At 39.0% G+C, this 20,063-nt stretch overlaps 1 protein-coding gene across 1 annotated transcript in view; it reads left to right on the top strand.

Moving 5' to 3' along the window:
• The window catches only part of Rab2a (RAB2A, member RAS oncogene family), a 64,147-nt gene that overhangs the window by 34,833 nt on the left and 9,251 nt on the right, over positions 1–20,063 (top strand). Inside the window, exons 4-6 of the mRNA XM_085677028.2 lie at positions 205–287; positions 704–796; positions 8,946–9,057. Of these exons, the coding sequence (XP_085533154.1) occupies positions 205–287; positions 704–796; positions 8,946–9,057 (288 nt within the window). The remainder of the gene's footprint in view (positions 1–204; positions 288–703; positions 797–8,945; positions 9,058–20,063) is intronic.

Here is a 20,063-nt window from a genome sequence, read left to right as displayed (position 1 = left end):
TTTGGGGGTGGAAGGGTAGTGGGAATGGCCTCCTGTGCATCCTGGTGGCTGGCACTGGTGCTGTTCTGTGATTTTTCCCTAAGACTGGTGAAGTTTTCTCCTCTCTTTATGACCTCCTTTTCTCTGTGTGCAATGTAGGTGTGATATGAAAATGTAAAGGATATTTGTTTTAAGGAAACTTCTCAACCTTTTGTTTCTTCACAGGCAGGGCAGGAGTCCTTTCGTTCTATCACAAGGTCATATTACAGAGGTGCAGCAGGGGCTTTACTAGTGTATGATATTACAAGGTGAGTATTGTCACATTTTCATCTCGGTACAAGGAGAGTACTTTAAATAAGTGTGGTTACCAGTAACAATGGTATATTACCTTTATGCTCTAGCTACTCGCCCTTAAAATCTATCTTGAATCAAATTTAAATTTATTCTCAAAGTCTGCAGCTCTATTTAAATAATCCCCCAGATTGACAAACTTGGTAGTATTACATAGTCACTGGAACTTTCTAAACTATACTAACAGTTGTGTTTGTCCTAATTGAAATGTAATCAGTGAGCTCTAAACCCAAATTTCCTGCATTAAGTATGGTTCTCATAGTGTAAGTGGCTATGGCTAACATGACTGATGTTGGGGGTGTGTAGGCTGTACATTGTTCTCTTTGAAGAGAAATACTGAAAACTGAAATCACATACCATTCTTTATGTTTAGGAGAGACACGTTCAACCACTTGACAACCTGGTTAGAAGATGCCCGTCAGCATTCCAATTCCAATATGGTCATCATGCTTATTGGAAATAAAAGGTAAAAGAACTGACTAGAGCTTAACTTGCATTCATGGTGAGCATCGCGCTTACAGTTGTGACTGCTTCTCTTGTACATTTGTCTGCACGACAAGGTACTAGCTTCGTAAGTTTCAAGTTTCATTTATATCCTAAGATACTTCTTTAGATATTACCATTATGTTTAGCTATTTAGTAGTTAATTTATTTTATATGTATGGGTGTTTCGCCTGAATGTGTTTACATGCACCATGTGTCTGCCCAAGGTGGTCAGGGGAAGCATCAGTCCCCTAGAACTGGTGGCTGTGAGCTACTATGTTCCTGCTGGGAATTGAGTCCAAGACCTCTGAAGAGCCGACAATTGTTCTGAACCTCTGAGCCATCTCTCCAGTCTCAAAATTTACTATTATTGCAGTTGTTTTTATTATTATTTAAGATATAATTTATTCAAAGGTACACTTTTTAAAAAAGTTTCCTAAATTCTTGCACTCAACAAAGGTAGGCATATCTCTGAATTCTGTATAGTCCAGCCTGGTTTGCTTAGTGAGACTCTACCTCAAAAAATAAAATAAAACCCAGTGATTTGTTGGGAGGACAAGTAGCTATTAAGGTATCCAAACTAGGCTGGGTGTGATGGCTCATAGCAGTAATCTGAGAGACTGAAGCAGTAATCATTCCACAGCATGACCCTGTTTTCAAAACACTTGAAAAATAACATGTTCATAGTTGTATTATCCCATTCATTTAAAATAGTTAAAAAATAGAAATAAGTATCTGTACAGAATTCAGAAAAATATTTGTTTTAATAACAGTCATCATATCTGTTAATACAGTAATTAGTAGATTAGTTAGGTGTATTTCTTAAGTCCTAAAGCGCTAGTAGTATTATGAGTCTTTCACTTGCTTGTTTAGAGTTACCCCCAAGATACTTTTTATATTACTTGATGCTATTATGAAAGGTGGTACTATTTCCCTGATTTCTCTCTCTGTTTGACATTTGTATATAGGAGGGCTACTGGTTTTTCTGAGTTAATTTTGTCTCTAGCTACTTTACTGAAAGTATTTATTAATTGTTGGAGTTCCCCGGTAGAATTTTTAGTCATTGTAGTGGTTTGAAAGAAGATAGCCCCAAAGGTAGTAGCACTTATTAGAGGAAGTGTGTCACTGTGAGGGTGGGCTTTAAGGTCTCCTGTGCTCAAGCTATTTCCAGTGTATCACAGTTCACTTCTGCTGTTTGTGGACCAAGATGTAGAACTCTCAGCTCCTTCTCCTGCACCATGTCTGCCTGCATGCCGCCATGCTTCCCTCCATAATGATAACGGACTAAACCTGTGAAACTATAAACCACTGAAATTAAATTTTTTTTTTTATAAAAGTTGCTGTGGTCATGGTGTTTCTTCACAGCAATTGAAACCCTCAGACAGTCACTTATATGTGTTGTCTTATCTACCAGTAAAGCTATTTTGACTTCTTCCTTTCCCATTTCTATCCCCTGATCTTCTTCAGTTGTCTTATTGCACTAAGACTTCAAATACTATATGGAACAGGTATGGAAAGAGTGGTTTCTGGTTTTAGTGGAACTTTGAATTTCTCTTGACTTTAAGTTGGTATTGGCATGGGCTTGTTGTAAATCACCTCTTATGGTTGAAGTATATGTATCCCTTATATCCGTAACCTCTCCATAACTTTTATCATGATGGGGTGTTGGATTCTGTCATCTTTTTCTGTATCTAACGAGATGACCACATGGTTTTTGTCTTTCTGTTTGTTTATGTGGTGGATTACATTTATCGATTTACATATGTTGAACCACCCCTCCATCTCTAGGGTGAAACCTACATGATCATGCTAGATGATCTTTTTGAGGTGTTCTTGGATTTGGTTTGCTAGTGTTTTAAAAGTTTTTGCATCTATGTTCATAAGGGAAATTAGCCTTTAATTTGTTAATGTCTTTATGTGGTTGAATATCAAGGTAACTGTGACCTCATAAAACAAATTGGGCAATGTTCCTTCAGTTTCTACTTTGTTGAATAATTTGAGGATTATTACTATTAACTCTTCCTTGAAATTCTGGGAGAATTCAATTCTAAAACTATCTATCTGGCCCTGGGTTTTTGTTTGTTTGTTTGTTTGTTTGGGAGACTTTTAATGACTGCTTCTATTTTACTAGGGGTTATAAGTCTCTTTAAATTGCTTATCTGATCTTAATTTAACTTTGGTAAATATTGAGAAAATTGTCCATTTGTTTTTTAGATTTTCTAATTTTATGGAGTACAAGTTTTTAAAGTATGTCTTTAACGATCCTAGATTCCCCAGTATCTATTGTTATAGCACCCCTTTCATTTCTAATTATGTTAATTTTGGTAATCTTCTTTTAGTTAATTTATATAAGGGTTTCTCAATGATTTTCTCAAAAAATCAAATCTTATTTCATTGATTTCTTTATTGATTTATTTGCCGTTATTATTTGTATTGTATTGATTCTAGTCTGAGTTTATTTCTTGCCATCTACTCCTTTAGGGTATGGTTCCATTTGTTTGTGCATGTGTGTGTTCTAGCACTTTCAGATGTGCTATTAAATTACTAGTAAGAGATCTCTAATTTTTTTTTTTTTAATGTAGGCATTTAGTGCTATAAACTTGCCTCTTAGAATCACCTTCATTGTGTCCCATGGATTTGGGTATATTGTGCATTCATTTTCATTCAGTTCTAGGAAGTATTTATTTTTTAACTTAAGTGTTTATTTCTGTCTTGGCCCATTTTATTAATTAGGAGTTGTTCAGTTTCCATGAGTTTGTAAACTTTGTGTTGTTTCTGTTGTTGATGATATCCAGCTTTAATCTGTGGTCAGATAGGATGCAGGGTGTTGTTTCAGTTTTATTCTATCTGTTGAGACTTGCTTTGTGATGGAATATGTGGTCAGTTTTGAAGAATGTTCTGTGAGATACTGAGAAGGAGGTGTATTCTGTTGTGTTTGGGTGAAATGTTATACAAATACCTGTTAGGTATATTTGTTTTGTAACATCAATTAGCTCTAGCATTTCTGTAGACTGAAGTTTCTGTCCTGCCTGGTCCTGCCGCTATTCAGTCTCAAATAAACACACAGAGGCTTATATTTAATTATAAATTGATTGACCTGTTGCTCAGGCTTATTACTAACTAGCTCTTGTAACTAACCCTTAATTCTTGTCTATGTTTAGCCATGTGGCTTGGTACCTTTTTTTCAGTGAGGCATTATCTTGTTTCCTCTGCGATTTGCTGGCGATGGACTCTGCCTTTCTTCTTCCCCAAATTCTCTTTATCTGGTTGCCTCGCCTATACTTCTTGCCTGGCTATTGGCCAGTCAGTGTTTTATTATCCCAATATGAGTGACAAATCGTTATAGTATTATACAAGAGCATTTTCCCACAGCACATTTCTCTGTTCAATTTTGTCCGGCCTGTCTGTTGGTGGGAGTGAGGTGTTAACCATTACCTGTGTGAGGGTGACTATGTGATTTAAGCTGTAGTAGTGTTTATTTTACAAACTTGGGTTCCCTTGTGTTTGTTGCATAGATACTGAGAATTGCAATGTCCTCTTGGTAGATTTTTCCTTTGATATATTGTATCTTTCCCCATTTCTTCTGATTAGTTTTGGTTTGAAGTCTGTTTTATTAGATATTAAAATGGCTACATGAGCTCGCTTCTTAGGTCCATTTGCTTAGAGTCTCTTTTTCCATCCTTTCACCCTGAGGTGCTATCTATCTTTGATATTAAGGTGTGTTTCTTGGATGCAGCAACAGGATGGATCCTGTTTTTGCATCTCTTCTGTTAGTCTGTGTCTCTTTATTTGGGAATTGACACCATTGATGTTGAGAGACAGAGACAGAGACACAAAGAGAAGTGAGTTTCCCCTCATTTGATTTGCTGGTCTCAGAATCTTTCTTCCTTGTGTTTTCTTAGGTGTGGTTAACATCTTTAAGTTGGAGTTTTTCTTCTAGCACCTTCTGTAGGGCTGGATTTGTAGACAGATAATGCTTAACTTTAGTTTTATCATGGAATGTATATTTTCTCCATCTATTGTGAATGAAAGTGTTGCTGAGTGAATGAAAGTATGGGCTGGCATTGGGATCTCGTAAAGTTGTTAGAGACCTTCTGGCTTTTACATTCTTCATTGAGATTGAGAAGTCAAGTTTAATTCTATTAGGTCTGCCTTGATATATTACTTGGTCTTTTTCCCTTGAAGCTTTTAATGTTCTTTCTTTGTTTTGTACATACGATACTTTTATTATTATGTGCCAAGGATACTTTCTTTCCTATTTGGTGTTCTGTATGTTTTACTTTTATAGGCATGTCCTTCTTTAGGTTAGGGAAAATTTTATTCTATCATTTTGCTGAAATTCTTTTCTGTGCCTTTGACCTATAAGTCTTTTCCTTCCTCCATTCCTATTATTTTCAGATTTGGTTTCTTTCTATTGTGTCCCAGATTTCCTGGAAGTTTCGTTCCTAGGAGTTTTTTTAGATTTAAATTTTTCTGTCGTGTCTTCATTGTCTGAGACTATCTTGCATTCGCTGGGGAGATTTGTCCCTGAGATTCCTGTTTGAGTTCCTACATTTTTAATTTCCAGAATTCCCTCAGTTTGGGTTTTCTTTATTGGTTCTATTTTGATGTTCATGTCTTGAACAGTTTTATTTATTTACTCCAACTGTTTGTGTGTTCATAGATTTTTTTAAGAGATTTATCCATTTCTTCTTTAAGGACCTCTATTATATTCATAAAAGCTTTTTAAAGGTCTTTTGTGTCTATTTCAGATATGTTGGAATGTTCAAGGTCTGCTGTAGTAGAGTTGCTGAGCTCCTGTGGTCACATGCTGGCGTGGCTATTTTTATGCTAGGGTCTGTGTGACTGGTTTGATAAGACTATAATCATAGGTGCTGATATCTGGTCTTGTCTTTGTTTGTTTTGTTACTTGGTTTCTGTTTCCCTCTCTGGTTCTTAGGAAAGTGTGATAGCTGTGTGTTGCCATTCCTATGGGGTCCTGCTAGATGTGGCTGCTGTAGGTTCTAAGTAAAGTGTCTTTCTAGGGATTGTGACCTGACACGTAGGAATGGGGATAGGCTAGTGGAGGACTGGAGGGTCCACAGGAGAGAGGAAAGTAGGGCGTTCCACCATTCCTTGGGAGTGGAGCTGAACGGAGGAAAGGCTACAGCAGATGGTCTGCTGCCGACCTGGGACTGGAGTCTGAGGGTAGAGGGAGGGGTGAAGAGCTGCAGGTTTCCCTCGCTGGAGGACTGTGCCTTCCCAGGATGCCTCCTGGAGTTGGGGGCTGCAATAAAGCAGTGCATGAGGGGAGGGTGCTTTTGAGGGAGATCTGTGTGATCCACTGGAGATTGGGGTAAAGGGGGTAGGTGGCCTCGGCAGGTGGTCTGCTGCAGAGCTAGGGATGAGACCTAGAGGATTGGATTTGGAGGAGGGGGAAAAGGTAAGAATCTGCAGTTTATTTTTGTTTCGAAATATATACTGGAAGCAGATAGTATATTTAGAAAAGTAAAAAATTAACTCATTTAATAACAAGCTTGTTAAAGCTTTTATTTCATTAATTAGTGAAGAAACCAGTTAGATATATGTCCAGTCCAAAAGAGAACTCAGAGTACCACGCTAGTCCAATAAGGAATGCCACCAGATGAATTTACAGACAGATGAACATTGAAGACTATTCACGGGCTGATAATTTTAATTTACACCTCCAACATTGCAACTATTGTGGCATTATCCATTTCCACAAATAAACCTCTGACTTTGCAGTCTTTGAAAAATGTGAAATAAGATAATAATAGAGGGAGATTATTACACTGAATATATATATTAGGGGGAAATCATATCTTTTTATCAAAGTGAGAACCTGGGTGAATGTGGCGGTGTGTGCCTACAGTCCCAGTCTGCAGAAGGCTAAAGCAGTAGGATCACTGGCCTATGCCACTCCAGGTTACACAGTGAAACCCTGTTTTAAAACAAACACCAACATAAGAAAGAAAAGGCAAACATTGACATTGAAAGCTAGTGGTTTTGTTTGGAGAGATTGAAAACAAGATCTTTACTGTGTAACTGGCAATCCTCCTGTCTCAACTTTCCTAGTAATAAGATTACAGGGGCAAACCATCATGCATGACTCCAAAAACTAATTTTTTGGAAAATAAGTAAAATAGATAAGGATCACATTATCAGAATCAGAAATTAAACTGTAACATTGCTACAGATCCACCTGTAACTGTTTTGCACAGACTGGAGAGCGTATGCCACATTCACGGGTCTTGCGACCAAGTTTTGTGTACCTCACTGTTTTAGTTATTAGGGTTTCTATTGTTGTGAAGAAACACCATGACCACAGCAACTCTTATAAGGAAAACATTTAATTCAGGTAGCAGTTTACGGTTTCAGAGGTTCAATCCATTATCATTACGGCAGGAAGCATGTCTGCTTGAAGGCTGCAATGTGCAGGCAGACATTGTGCTGGAGAAGGTGCTGAGGAAGTGGTAGGTTACACTGGGCAGTATCTTAAGCATATATGAGACCTCAAAGCCCGCTTCCACAGTAACACACTCCTCTAACAAAGCCATACCTAATTCCAACAAAACCCACATCCCTTTAATAGTACCACTCCCTTTGGGGGGCATTTTCTTTCAAACCACCAGACTCAGGAAGGCTTCAAACTCACTCTGTGGCCAAGAATGACTCTTATTCTCCTCTCTCCACCCTGCAAATGCTGGGAATACAAGGACGAGCCACCATGCTTATGAAAGATAGTAGTTTCTTCAAGATTTGTCTTAAAAGTTATTCTAACCCCAACCAAAATTTTATGATTTTTAAACGGTTTAGTTACAATCTGTTTTAGAATTTTTTCTTTATGTGAAAATGTAATCTAACCATAGCAACTTTGAAATAGGGAACAAAATGGAAGATCTACTGGTCTTACTAATAGAGATTTTAAGATTTTTGTTGTTATGTATTGTTGAATGGGGTGTTGTCTGGTTGTTTGTTTTGTTTTGTTTTTTCACAAAGTCTCTATAGTTGGGCTAGAACTTACTCTGTAGACAACATGCTATCCTTGAACTTCAGTGAGCCTCTGCCAGTTTCCCTAATGTGGGCTGTAGGTATGCAATGCCATGCCCAGCAAGGGTTATAACAAGGCTCCTATAATCACATTAGTACTTTAGTCATCTGTTACTCTTATTATGAGAAAATGCCTAACTGAAAATCAAATTCAAGTGAGAAAAAGTTTCATTAGATTGCTCAGTGCTCTCTTTCTGGGTCTACAGCAGTGCAGTAGCTCTTAACTATACTGTGGCAGAGGCTCTTAGCAAAACAAACAAAAACGCTAGTCACCGTGAGGTGGCTCGGAAGCAAAACCAGAAATGTAACTCATTAATAAAGAGGAATGAACTATTGATATATACTCAAAATAATTATGCTGAATGAAAGGCACTAAAGCAGGTCAACCAGCTAACCATGTGCATGCATTTACATAGACAGTGCTAGTAACGGTTTTGAACTTTTATGATAAAGTATGCTTAAAGAAATAACTCCTTCCTTCACTAAGCCAGTTCTTTATGGAAAAAAAAAAAACTGCAAGGAGACACCAGCTTCATAGCTTAGATTTCTTTCTGTCCCTACCCATCTCCCAGTGATTTTGCTTTGAGAATTAAACCAAGATAAATAATCTAATTCATATTTCTTTAACACTTTGGATTTTACAAAGTTTCCTATAAACTGGGGAAATTGAATGGCAGATATTTTGATTACATTCTTAGAAACTCTGGCTAGTGGATGAGGAGGTTAGGTTAGACTAGCCTTTCTTGTTGAAACTTACTCTTTTTAAGCCAAGTGACTTTCTGCTCTGGTAGCCACTGCTTTGAAAATGGAGCACTTTCCTCTAGCTGCCTTCCCACTCCTGCTCTCAGCACTCTGGAACTCCGACTTGGAATACTTTTCTGCCGGAATTCAGGCACTTGAAAGTAGGCAATGTACTTCAAGCACTTTGACCTTCACAACATCATGAATAATGCAGCCAATTATGTATATATGCAGTTGTTGAAGAAACGGTCAGTGTCGAGTCCCATGGTACATTTTCTGCTGACTGACTCCTCTTTGCACTGGGTTAGTTACTAATCTGACTCCTTCTCTCCTGTGTTCAGCGACTTAGAATCCAGGAGAGAAGTGAAAAAAGAAGAAGGTGAAGCTTTTGCACGAGAGCACGGACTTATCTTCATGGAAACTTCTGCCAAGACTGCTTCCAATGTAGAAGAGGTAAGTAAGTGAGGGGCCTCATCCATTTGCCTGCAGGCTTTGTGTTCCATAATCCTCAACATTGTATTGACTGGCCTTTTTTTGTAAGTTTAAGTTTCTAGTAGTTGTTGAATATAATAAAATAGAACAATTGGTTTTCTTTGAAATTCTTTCTGACGTGTATTTTCTGTCTGGCTCTTGCATTGTCTTCTGAGGCCCTGTAGCCTGCATGTGTCAGAATATCTGTGAGCACTGTGTGAGAATCCTGCTGTCTTTAATGGGTGAAAATTATATTACCTCATATTTTTTATTGATCTAATCAGTCTAAACTGTTAGTTTTCTAGACATATTTTTATGCTATATTATTTGGATATACATCTATACATAGATGAACAGAATTACTATAGTCTGTATTTTATCAAAAGAGGAAATTTGAGACTAAGAAAGCAGCTTACTTGAAGTAATGCTGAAGTTCTGCCTCCTGTGTGAACAACTTATGAAAATGAAAGAGACCCAGGAAAAGCTCATTGTTCTAAGTATAGCCAAGGAAAGGGCCTTGTGCATCAGCTAGCATAACACTTTAAACATAGTATCTCATTAGTAAATATTAATAATGGTGCTCTTCTGATTAACCCTTGAATTCAGAAATTAACTGTAGTAATTCTGTGACACTGGTTTATTCAATGATGACGTCTTCCTTGGTAAGATACACTTATTTATACTTGGTGAGATACCCTGTGGTGATTCTAAATGCGTTTCCTCCAGGTGCTAACTAGTGCTTGTTAGGGGCAATGCTTACAGCTCGATAATACACTCTTTCCTTCACACCGTGCGGTGTGAAATCTCTCCACCCTTTTCTGTGTCTTCCAGTAGAAGTACACACACATATCTGAAGCTGTTCCTTTCAGGGAGCATCTCCTCTCTTGGTGGTATTGTATTTGAAACCATAAAGGCCAGTTTTTGGTGGGGAAGGATTTCAAGATATCTGAAGCATACCTGCATTAGTGAAGAATCACACTGTGAGGTCTCATAACAAGGCTTTGATTTATGCTAAAAGTTTAGACTTCTAATTCTGTCTCTAATACCTTTGTGTACTTTTTTCTTAACAATGTCCACTGTAGTAAATTGCTGCTGTCTTGTTGGTTGAGTATTCAAATAAATGCTGTGGTCCTGGAGTAGATGAGCAGCACTGCAAGTCTGTATCTATGATTTATAGACTAATTGTTTAAATTCTATCTGAGCAAGAATTTGCCTTACTTATGAGAAAGTGGCATTTTCCTTAACAATGAAACTAATTTGCCTTCCGAAAGCTAAGCATACTATGATGGAGTATGTTAAGATGGTGACTATATTGTGATCTGAAAAAGGTGGACTCTAGTGGGGCATAGTGACTAATGCCTGTAATCCCAGCACTCGGAGGCTGACTCAGAATTGCCAAGAGTTTGAGACTGACCTGGTGTCTAACTTCAGCTACTGAGAAGATAGACTAGCTTAATCTTTCCTGCTGCCAAGTGCAACTGAAAAAGAAGCCAGAGTCCCAGGAAAGGGGCACCTTGATGCAACAAGAGAGTTCTTAGGGGATTTGTGGGCCACACGGTGCTGTTCTAGGCTAGCGCATGATAAAAGTGCTTGTCTGATTTGCACAGGGCCAGTACTGCTAGGAAAGAAAAGGAGAGGGAGGGACAGAAGTCAGTGGTGACACTCACTTGTAATACCAGGTCTTCAGGCCAGTCTGCTACCTAGTGAGTCCCTATTTCAACAACAAACAAGGAGACCAGAGAGATGGAGCAGCACTGCCTGCTCTTCTAGAGTCCTGAATTCAATTCCCAGGACCTACATGGCAGGTCACAACCATCTGTAATTGTAGTCCCATGGGAACTGATGCCTATTCTGGTGTGCAGTTGTACATGCATCAAAACACCATATACATAAAGTACATAAGTAAATAGATCTTGGGGGCGGTGCAAAAAATTCACTACCCAGATATTTATGTTACAGAAAAAAAGAGGTGCCATATCCACCAGCACTAGACTGAGATTTTCCTAGCATTACTTAGCAGTGAGGCAATGGTACCACCATTTCTCACTTAGAGCAGTGTCAGAGGAAGCCCACCAAAGTAGAAGCCTAAATACAGTCCCGAGTCTCACAACATAGTCCTCAAATGCCTAGGTTCTAGTAGAAGGTTCTCTGTATACTCAGACCCAGGGAGGTCTTACGCTAGATGAGCAAGAGAAGTTGGGTGTGGTGGCTTACACCTATAATTGCAGTGCTGGGCAGCATGAACTGGTGAGTGAGTGCCAAGCTAGCATAGGATACAAAGTAACACCCTGCCTGAAACAAAAGCAAAAGACCACTGAGATGGGAAAGATAGATTTAATGAGGTGGAATGTCTTAAAGTTTTAGCAAAAGAATCAGAAGAAGCAGGTTATGCAGCAGGTGTAGCCAAGTTCAAGAAGCATTGCACACACATTACAGTAGCATAAATAAACCCCAGTCATAAAAATTTAGCTGTCTTTAAAGAGTTGGACCCTGAGTTCCTGAGGAATGTGCATATGCCAAGAGTGTAAGGAAGAATAGCTAACAGAGGTACAGGCTAACAAAGTCAGAAGATGTGTGTCTCATAAAGCCCACGTGAGTGCTAAAGCTCTTAGACTCAACAGGGTATCAGTCATAAGCTCAGTCAGCATGCCTGCATTACCCACTCACACCTGAGAAGCATGAATTACCAGCATTCTTAGTTCCTGCTCAGGTTTAGTCACATGAAGACTCTGTAAGTGGATAGAGGACTGGTGTCACCCCAGGACTGCTACCTGCATGAAGCCAGGGTACATGCTGTTTACATAAGTAAACCTGAGATATGACCACCAAAAACTGTTAAAAAAAAAAAAAGTTTTAGAATCTAAGAGGATAGTAACTGGAATTAGTAAGTCTGATCGGGGTGTGATTGAGAAAAGAAATAGTGATGGTATGATTAAACAACAGAAGCTCGTGCTGGGTAGATGACTCAGGGATGACAAGAATTGGCTGCTCTTCTAGAAGGCTTGTATTCAATCCCCAGCATCCATGTAGCAGCTAACAACCTTCTTTTAACTTCAGTTCCAGAGAATGTGCTACCGTCTTCTGGCCTTTGTACATAGTGCATGCATGCTGCATATAGGCTTACAAGTAGGCAAAGCACCTATACATAACATAGAAACAAATCTTTTTAAAACAATATAAAGTATCCAGTTTAAACTGCAGAGATAGACTAGGGATGTGGCTTAGTGGCATATAGCATTCGCTTCACATGCATTAAACCCTGACATCCCAAAAAATAAGTTCTAAAGAGGCTTCAAAACTGTCGGAAAAGAACAGGCTGGGGGTACCAAATAGACATGTGGGACTGTAACAAAAGTAGTCATGTATCATTAGTCCTAAAAGAAGAAGGGAAAGAATGTGTCTCTGAAAAGATACTCAAAACAAACAAACAAACAAATGACTAAGAACTTCACACATTATGAGGGTAGGGGCCAGGAACATACAGAATCAAGCCAAGCCGACCCAAACAGAATAACACCAAATAATTCCATAGCAAAGAAAGCTCTGAATGGTCAAATGTCTTGAAAGTAAAAGAAAACTTTAAAGCAATAAGAGACAACACGCAGGGTGTTTGGAGTATGGGACACAGCAGTTCAGAGGCAGATTTCTCATCAGAAACCCTCCAAGGTTCTGACCACTTGCTGCTCTTGCAGAGGAGTAGGGTTCAGTTCCTGTTGTTTATGTGGCAGCTCACAATCATCTGTGACTCCAGTTCCAGGGGGTTCCCACTCCCTTATCTGGCCTCTGTGAGTTTTGCATACGTGTGGTCCACATGTGTACATGCAGGCAGCACACTCATATACATAGGATTTTTTTCAAAAGAACTCTTGGGAGCCAGGAGAAAGTGGCACGTTTTTCAAGAACTGAATAACGTGGAATCCTTTCCCTACCACAAATGACTTTTAGGAATGAAAGAAAAATCAAGGCATTGTCAGATAAGTAAGTTTATCAACTGCAGATCTACCGTAGAAGAATGTCTATAGGAAATGAAACGATAAAAGAAAAACTATCTCAGAGCATTGTAATGAAAGAAAAACATAGTAAAAAATAAAGCTGAATGTGACACACTGTTGAGTGTTATAAAGTGTGTCTGATGGTTGAAGCAACCCTGCCTGCTCAGTGTAGTTATCAATGTAGAAAAAAGGGAAATCTCTTAACCTATAGGTAATGAAGGGACAGTACAGAAAGTAAGGTCTCTAAACTTTACTAGGTTTGGTAAAACAAAGGCCCTAGTAGGTAGATAATGCATGTATGGTATAATGCCTTGTTCTGTACTTGAAAGATTTTATAAAGAGACACCAGAAACAATATATAAATCAAATTTAAGTCTAACAAATGTTTAAATCAAAAGGAAGCAGGAAAGTTGGGTGTGGTCATGTATTCCTATAATCCCAGCTTCTTGGGAGGCTGACACAAGAGGATCACAGTCAATTCGGATAATTTAGGGGAGACAATATTTCAAAATAAAGGCTTTTCAGAGAACTGGCATAATGGTAGAATTTCTTGTGGGGGGCACATGATAGACTTGGGCTTTATATGTCAATAAGATGTAATAGAAAACTTAATCAAAAGATAGAGATAAGCAGAGAAAATTCAGAAATATATCTCAGCTACAAGGCATCTACAAGAAACTTCAGATATAACAATATAGGGAGACCGAAACTGGAGTAATTGAGAAAATTATATTTAGACATTGATAACAGAAAGTGGAAACTGAGCAGTGGTGGCGCACGCCTTTAATCCCAGCACCTGGGAGGCAGAGGCAGTCAGATCTCTGTGAGTTCCAGACCAACCTGGTCTACAGAGTGAGTTCCAGGACAACCATGGCTACACAGAGAAACCCTGTCTTGAGGGCATGGGGAGGAAAGAAATGAAGTGGCTATATTAATAACAAATTAAATAAAGATAAGATCAGAAAAATAATAATTTCCAGAGACAAAGGGGGATATACTCCATAATAAGTCAGCTCATCAGAAGACATGGAAGTTTTTATACTTACCAGACGTAGCTTAAGATACCTAAGGCAGAAACTGGTACAACTGAAAGGAGAACTAGTCGTGTCCACGTTAATGTTAAAAAATGTAAGCTCCTTTAAGGGCCTTCAGACCGTAGACAAAATACTAGGTCATAAAATAAAAAATAGAATTTAAAGTACTGAAGCCATGTAGTATAATTTCTAATCACAGTAGAATTTAACTAGAACTCAAAATACATAGCTGGAAACACTTGTAAATGAATGAAGTGTGGCTCTAATCTATGAGTCAAAGAGGAGCTCTCAAAATACAAAAACATAATGAACTAAATGTGAATACAGCGGTAGTGTGGTAATTCAGGGCAAACTGTTGAAGCAGCGCTGTAGGAGATGATGTGTAGCATGAATGCGCACATGAGGAGGAAAGGTCTCAAAGCTTTTTCCTTCCTTAAGAACTCAGTGCAAGATAAGAGAGAAAGAAAATAAAGATAAAAATTAGGCACAGTGGTGCATACCTGCAAATGCCTCCCTGACTGAGGCAGGAGGATAATCATTTCAAGGCCAGTCTGGGGTGTGTAGTATAATCTCATATGAGAAAAATATCAATCTTATTGAAAACAAAAATCAGTGAAGCAAACAGCTGGATTTTTTTTTAAAGCATCAATAAAATTAACAAGCTTCTGGCAAGACTGTCCAGGAGACACAAAGCTACCAGCATCCATAACAAACAGAAGACTGGCTTACTGTAGATCTTGAGGTACAAAAGATATGAGAGTGCTGTAAATAGTCATACCCACATAGAGATGACAACACAGATGAAGTGACCCAGTTTCTCTTAAGCAAACCATCTCAACCCACCCATTCCTGTAAATTCAGATAGAGTGCTTCCTGGACACGATTCAGCAGCCCAGCAACACCATTAAGAAGCAGTTTCTCTCTATCCTGCTCCTCTCTCTTCAGCCCTTGTCTCCTCAGCCTTGTGATCATATCTAACAGTGCTTACATATCCCACAGTCATTTGGTGACACTGAGAGGTTTAAATATGGTCTTGGGGAACCCAGAATGTAGGAACCTCCGAGCCAATACAGACTTCTGACTCCCTTGTGAGTGCTAGCAGGAATTGTTGAACTGTGGGTGGTCTTTGCCAGAGCTACAGTTTCTTGACTGCATATTTTTCACTATGATTAACCTAACAAGACAAAACGTGGAATTATTTGTTAGGGAAGCCGGTACGGTCGGTGCAGAAGTGTAAAGTCTAGGAAAAGGGTAGAAACCGCCACCACAGTCCAGGAGCTTCATGTTCTCAGCTCTGCAGAAGTTCATGGAGTAACTAATTTGAGAAGTCCTTTAAACTGTTAAGGATGGTGAATTCATAATTTAAAAGCTTCCTCAGAGCCAAGCATGGTGACCCACACCTTTAATCCCAGTACTTAGGAGACAAAAGCAGGTGGAACTCTGTGAATTTGAAGTCCCTGTCTACATAGTGAGTTCTAGGACAGCCAGGGAGAGACCCTGTATCGACAAACAAAAAAGGCCTTCCTCAAAAGAAATCTGTATGGCCAAATTGCTTTGTTTGTTTTGGGGAATTCTAAATGTTTAAAGAAAGAAAGAAATACCAGTTCTAGACTGTCTTCCAGAAAGCAGAAAGTAAAACTTTGCTTTTTATTTTATGAAAATAACTTTGCTCTTAAACCAAACCAAAGACAATACAAGTAAAGGAAAAATACAGGCTAATACTGTATACGGACATAGACAAAAGTCCTCAACAAAATCCCAGCAAGTAGAATTTCAATATGTATACATGTATACAGTATGTATATATGTATGTATACAATCATGGCCAAATGAATTTCTCTAAAATAACTGGTGCTTGCTCGGCATCCAAAATTGAATCATGCAACCTGATCGTAGCAATTGATGCAGAGAAAGCATCTGATAAAACTCATCACTCACCCATGCATTTTACTTTTTTCTTTTCTTTCTTTTTTCTTTTTTTTTGGGGGGGGGGAATCTCAGAAAACAAAATTGAAGAGAATTTCCTCAAATCATTCATTAAAGAGTGTGTACACACACACATCACATAGCTAATTGTATCCTTCATTACAAAAAAAACAAAAAACAAATGTCATGCCCCTTAGTTCAGGAACAGGGGGAAAATATCTATTTCTGCTCTACTGAACATGTTGACGGAAGACCTCGCCTGCACACTGTTATTAGAAAACAATGAAGATGTGCAGCTCAGAACAGAACAAATAAAACTGTATTTGTGAGTGTCGTAATTACATCAGTGGGAAAATCTCCAGGAATTGCAAGGTGAAAGTCTAGAATTATTAAGGTAGTTTAGCAAGGTTGGCGGATACATGATAAACACAAAAATCAATTATATTTCTCTTAAATACTAGCAATGGAAACATGAACTTCAAATTGAAATACTACCTATAATTACACAAAAATTCAATGCTTAGATGTAAACCTGAAAGTCTGTATAGCAGATTTGGCATATGGCTCAGTGGGTAAAGTGCTTGACTTAGCAAACAGAAGGCCTGAGTGTGAATTATTAGACCTATAGAAAAGTCAGACACTGTCATACAAGCCTGCAGCCCCAGTTTTGGGGGCTGGAGAGGGCATAAAAAGAGGCAGATCCCAGGAGCCAGCTAATCTAGCCAAATCAGTGAGTACTGGGCTCAGTGAGAGATACTGTCTCCAAAAAATAAGATGGAGCTGGGCATGGTGGCACACACCTTTACTCCCAGCACTTGGGAGGCAGAGGCAGGAAGATCTCTGAGTTTCATGTCAGTCTGGTTTACATAGCAAACACCAGGACAGCCAGGGCTACATAGAGAAATCCCATCTCAAAAAAAAAAAAAGCTTAAAAAATAAGGAAATAAGGTGGAAAAGCAACTGAGGATGATGACCCCCTACACTCACATGTACCCATATGTGCATATTACCAAACATACACAAAACTAAATATGTGTGTAAGTGTTTGTGTGTGGAAAACCTCAAAAACTAATAAAGGAAAAGATCTAAGTCGATGGAGAAACATAGTGTGTTCCTTGTTGGGAACATTTAGCTTCTTAGTGATAACTGTGGTTGTTTGAATGAAAATGACCCCCATAGAAGTAGAAAAAGACAGAATCTCCTGAGTAAATTGGGAGCATGGGGATCATGGGAGAGGGCAGAAGGGGAGGAGGGAGGAAGAAAGGGCAGCAGAGAAACATATATAGCTCAATAAAAACAATGAGAAAAGAAAATGGCCCCTGTAAGAACTAGGTGTGGCCTTGTTGGAGGACCGTGTCTCTGGGGTTTACTTGAAGGTTTCAGGCTCTCGCACCAGGCCCACTGTCTACCTTCCTGCTGCCTGCAGATCTGGATGTAGAACTCACTACTCTCTGGCACCATGGCCAGTGTACCGTCATGTTCTCCACCATGGTTACAATGGACTAAACTTCTGCAGCTTAGAAATCTTTTCACAGCTGACTTAACAGAGGATCTGGGTTCAGTTCCCAGCACCCACGTGGTGGTTAAGAACCATCTATCAATCCAGTTATAGGGGGACTGATGCTGTATTCTGGCCTCTTTGGGCACAACACTTAAACACAAAATATAAATTTTTTTAAAAAATGGTAATAACTGACTTTAATTAAATTTAGTCCTTTATAAAGTATTATTAGTAGGCTATAAAGGTTAAAGTATACTTTATGAGTTGTTGAATACTAAATTTACTTTTCACTTATTAAGTTAGGAAATGGTGTTAAGTATGACACTTAGGAGTTTTATGTGCCTTCTGTAATAGGACTATGATTTTGATAAAGTGCTTTATTTCCCTGATTGCCTGAAGGAGCAAAGACAGCATCCGTTCTGTTCAGTGGGATGTTTCTGACATGGATGCTGCAGTGAGTAACCTCCATATTATAACTCGTCCTCGTGATGCTGGTCCAAGGACCCATGTCCTCCCCTACTTACTGTACTCATTTTCAGTGCAGTACCACCAGCATCATTCTTCAGCAGCACTCTATGTGTATGTATTTTCTTTAGTAATAGTCTCTGATGAGCCAACTGTTTTGCTCTTACCATAACTGAGGCCATCTTTCTTAAATAGAATTTTAAATTTAAAACAGCACCTAAACAGTACTTTCAAGTTAATTTATAAAGAGAATGAAAACAAAAGTTAGGCCCTATTATGCCTAAATTAGATTTTACTTGTGAAGGTAAAATTTCTCAGGTGTGTCTATGGAGGAGAAGTGAAGTGGGATCACATACTAACATACACACACAAATATATATATATATATACACACATACATAAATATTAATTACACACAAACACGGGAAGCTTTCTTCATTATAAACATGCCTTTGTTAGCAAACTACCGGCTTCATGCATTTATTTTCCAAGTTATAATTTTAACATGGCAGATTATAATACGAGTAATAATAAGAAAAAGGACCTTTGTTGCTTTGCTGTCAACTTCACACAAGCTGGAGTTATAGGAGAAGAGGAACCTCAATTGAGAAAATACCTCTATGAGATTGCCTGTAGGCAAATCGGTAGTATATTTTCTTGATTAATGATGGAGACAGATGGGCCTCAGACCCATGGTTGACTATCACTGGTAATGTGTGCTACCCCTGAGTGTGTGCACGCGCGCCTAAGTGATTTCTGATCTAGCTGCAGGCAATCTGATGCCCTTTCCGGAGCTCTCTGGACACCAGGCATGCATGTGGTGCACACCATACATGTAGGCAAAACATTCATACAAGTAAGTAAGTACATCTGACTTTGCGATATGCTCAGGAGTCCTTTGGCTGGGTCACATCGTAGTTGTTTTTAGTGTATTGAGAAACCTCCAATAATAGTTTCACAGGTGCTGTCTAGTTCCCAGGCCCACCAGCGGTAGATAAGGCTCCTCCTCCCCACCTCACCAGCGTGTGTTGCCATTGGTTTTCTTAGGGTTAGGCATTTCAGCTGAGGAGGGTTGGGAATCTCCAAGTAGTTTTAATTTTTCTTCTTTCTCTTCCTCTCCCCCTTTTTTTGAGACAGGGTTTCCCTGTGTAGTCCTGGCTGTCCTGGAACTCACTCTGCAGACCAGGCTGACCTCAAACTCAGAGATCCACCTGCCTCTGCCTCCCAAGTGCCACCACTGCCCAATTTTCTTCTTAGTCTTTTTACTACTTGATTGTTCTTTTTCTCCCGTATATTCATTTTACCTAAAAAATTAGAAATTAGAAAAGCAGGGAAACCCTTAGGACTGTGGAAAGGAGCACATTGACTTACTGTGCTCTGTCTTGATCTTCATGGCACGGATGGAGCAAGTGCTAGTGAGGATGTGGAGAAAAGGGTCCTTTCCACTGCTGCTTGGAATGCAGAATACTGTGGCCAATGTGGAAAAAGCAGGAAGCCGGAAGAAGCTAAGGCGGATTGTCTCTAGCCTCCAGTGGTTGTCTGTCCTCTACCTCATCCCAGAGTAGCCCAGCAGCACTGCCTTTACTAGGGTTTGAAAGTCACTGTGTTCTGAGTCCTCTTGCAGTAAATTGTTCAGTTTCCAGATAAAGTTACAGAATTTGTAGGAGGTCTCTATTTAAGTTCCATAATAGTAAAATTTGCCCAGTGTTTTTATAGGACTACCTTGTCAATGTCTGTTTGTCCTGTCTCAGTGTGTCTTACTCTTTAGGGCTCACTTTATGCATGATTTGCAGCTAATTCACTTTCTAATGTTTGTTGTATTTAATCAAGGTATTTAATTGACTGAAGAGCATTGCCCATCACTCATTTACTCTGCAGTACTTGCAGGGTTTGCTGACTCCAGCCCCTTTCTCCTGTAGAGCAGTGCATCTCAAGCCACACACTGGTGGGGATGGTGCTGAAGTTTGAACCAGAAAAACCTGGTTCTGCTGTACATGGTATACTAGTTTCAGAGGCGTAATTACATCCCAAACCCATAAGCTTTCTTCAAAGAAATTTAAATTTTCAATT

This window comes from Myodes glareolus, chromosome 16 (genome assembly GCF_982192425.1).
Source record: "Myodes glareolus chromosome 16, mMyoGla1.1, whole genome shotgun sequence".
Taxonomy (NCBI): Eukaryota; Metazoa; Chordata; class Mammalia; order Rodentia; family Cricetidae; genus Myodes; species Myodes glareolus.
This window is presented reverse-complemented; position numbering and strand designations above follow the sequence as displayed.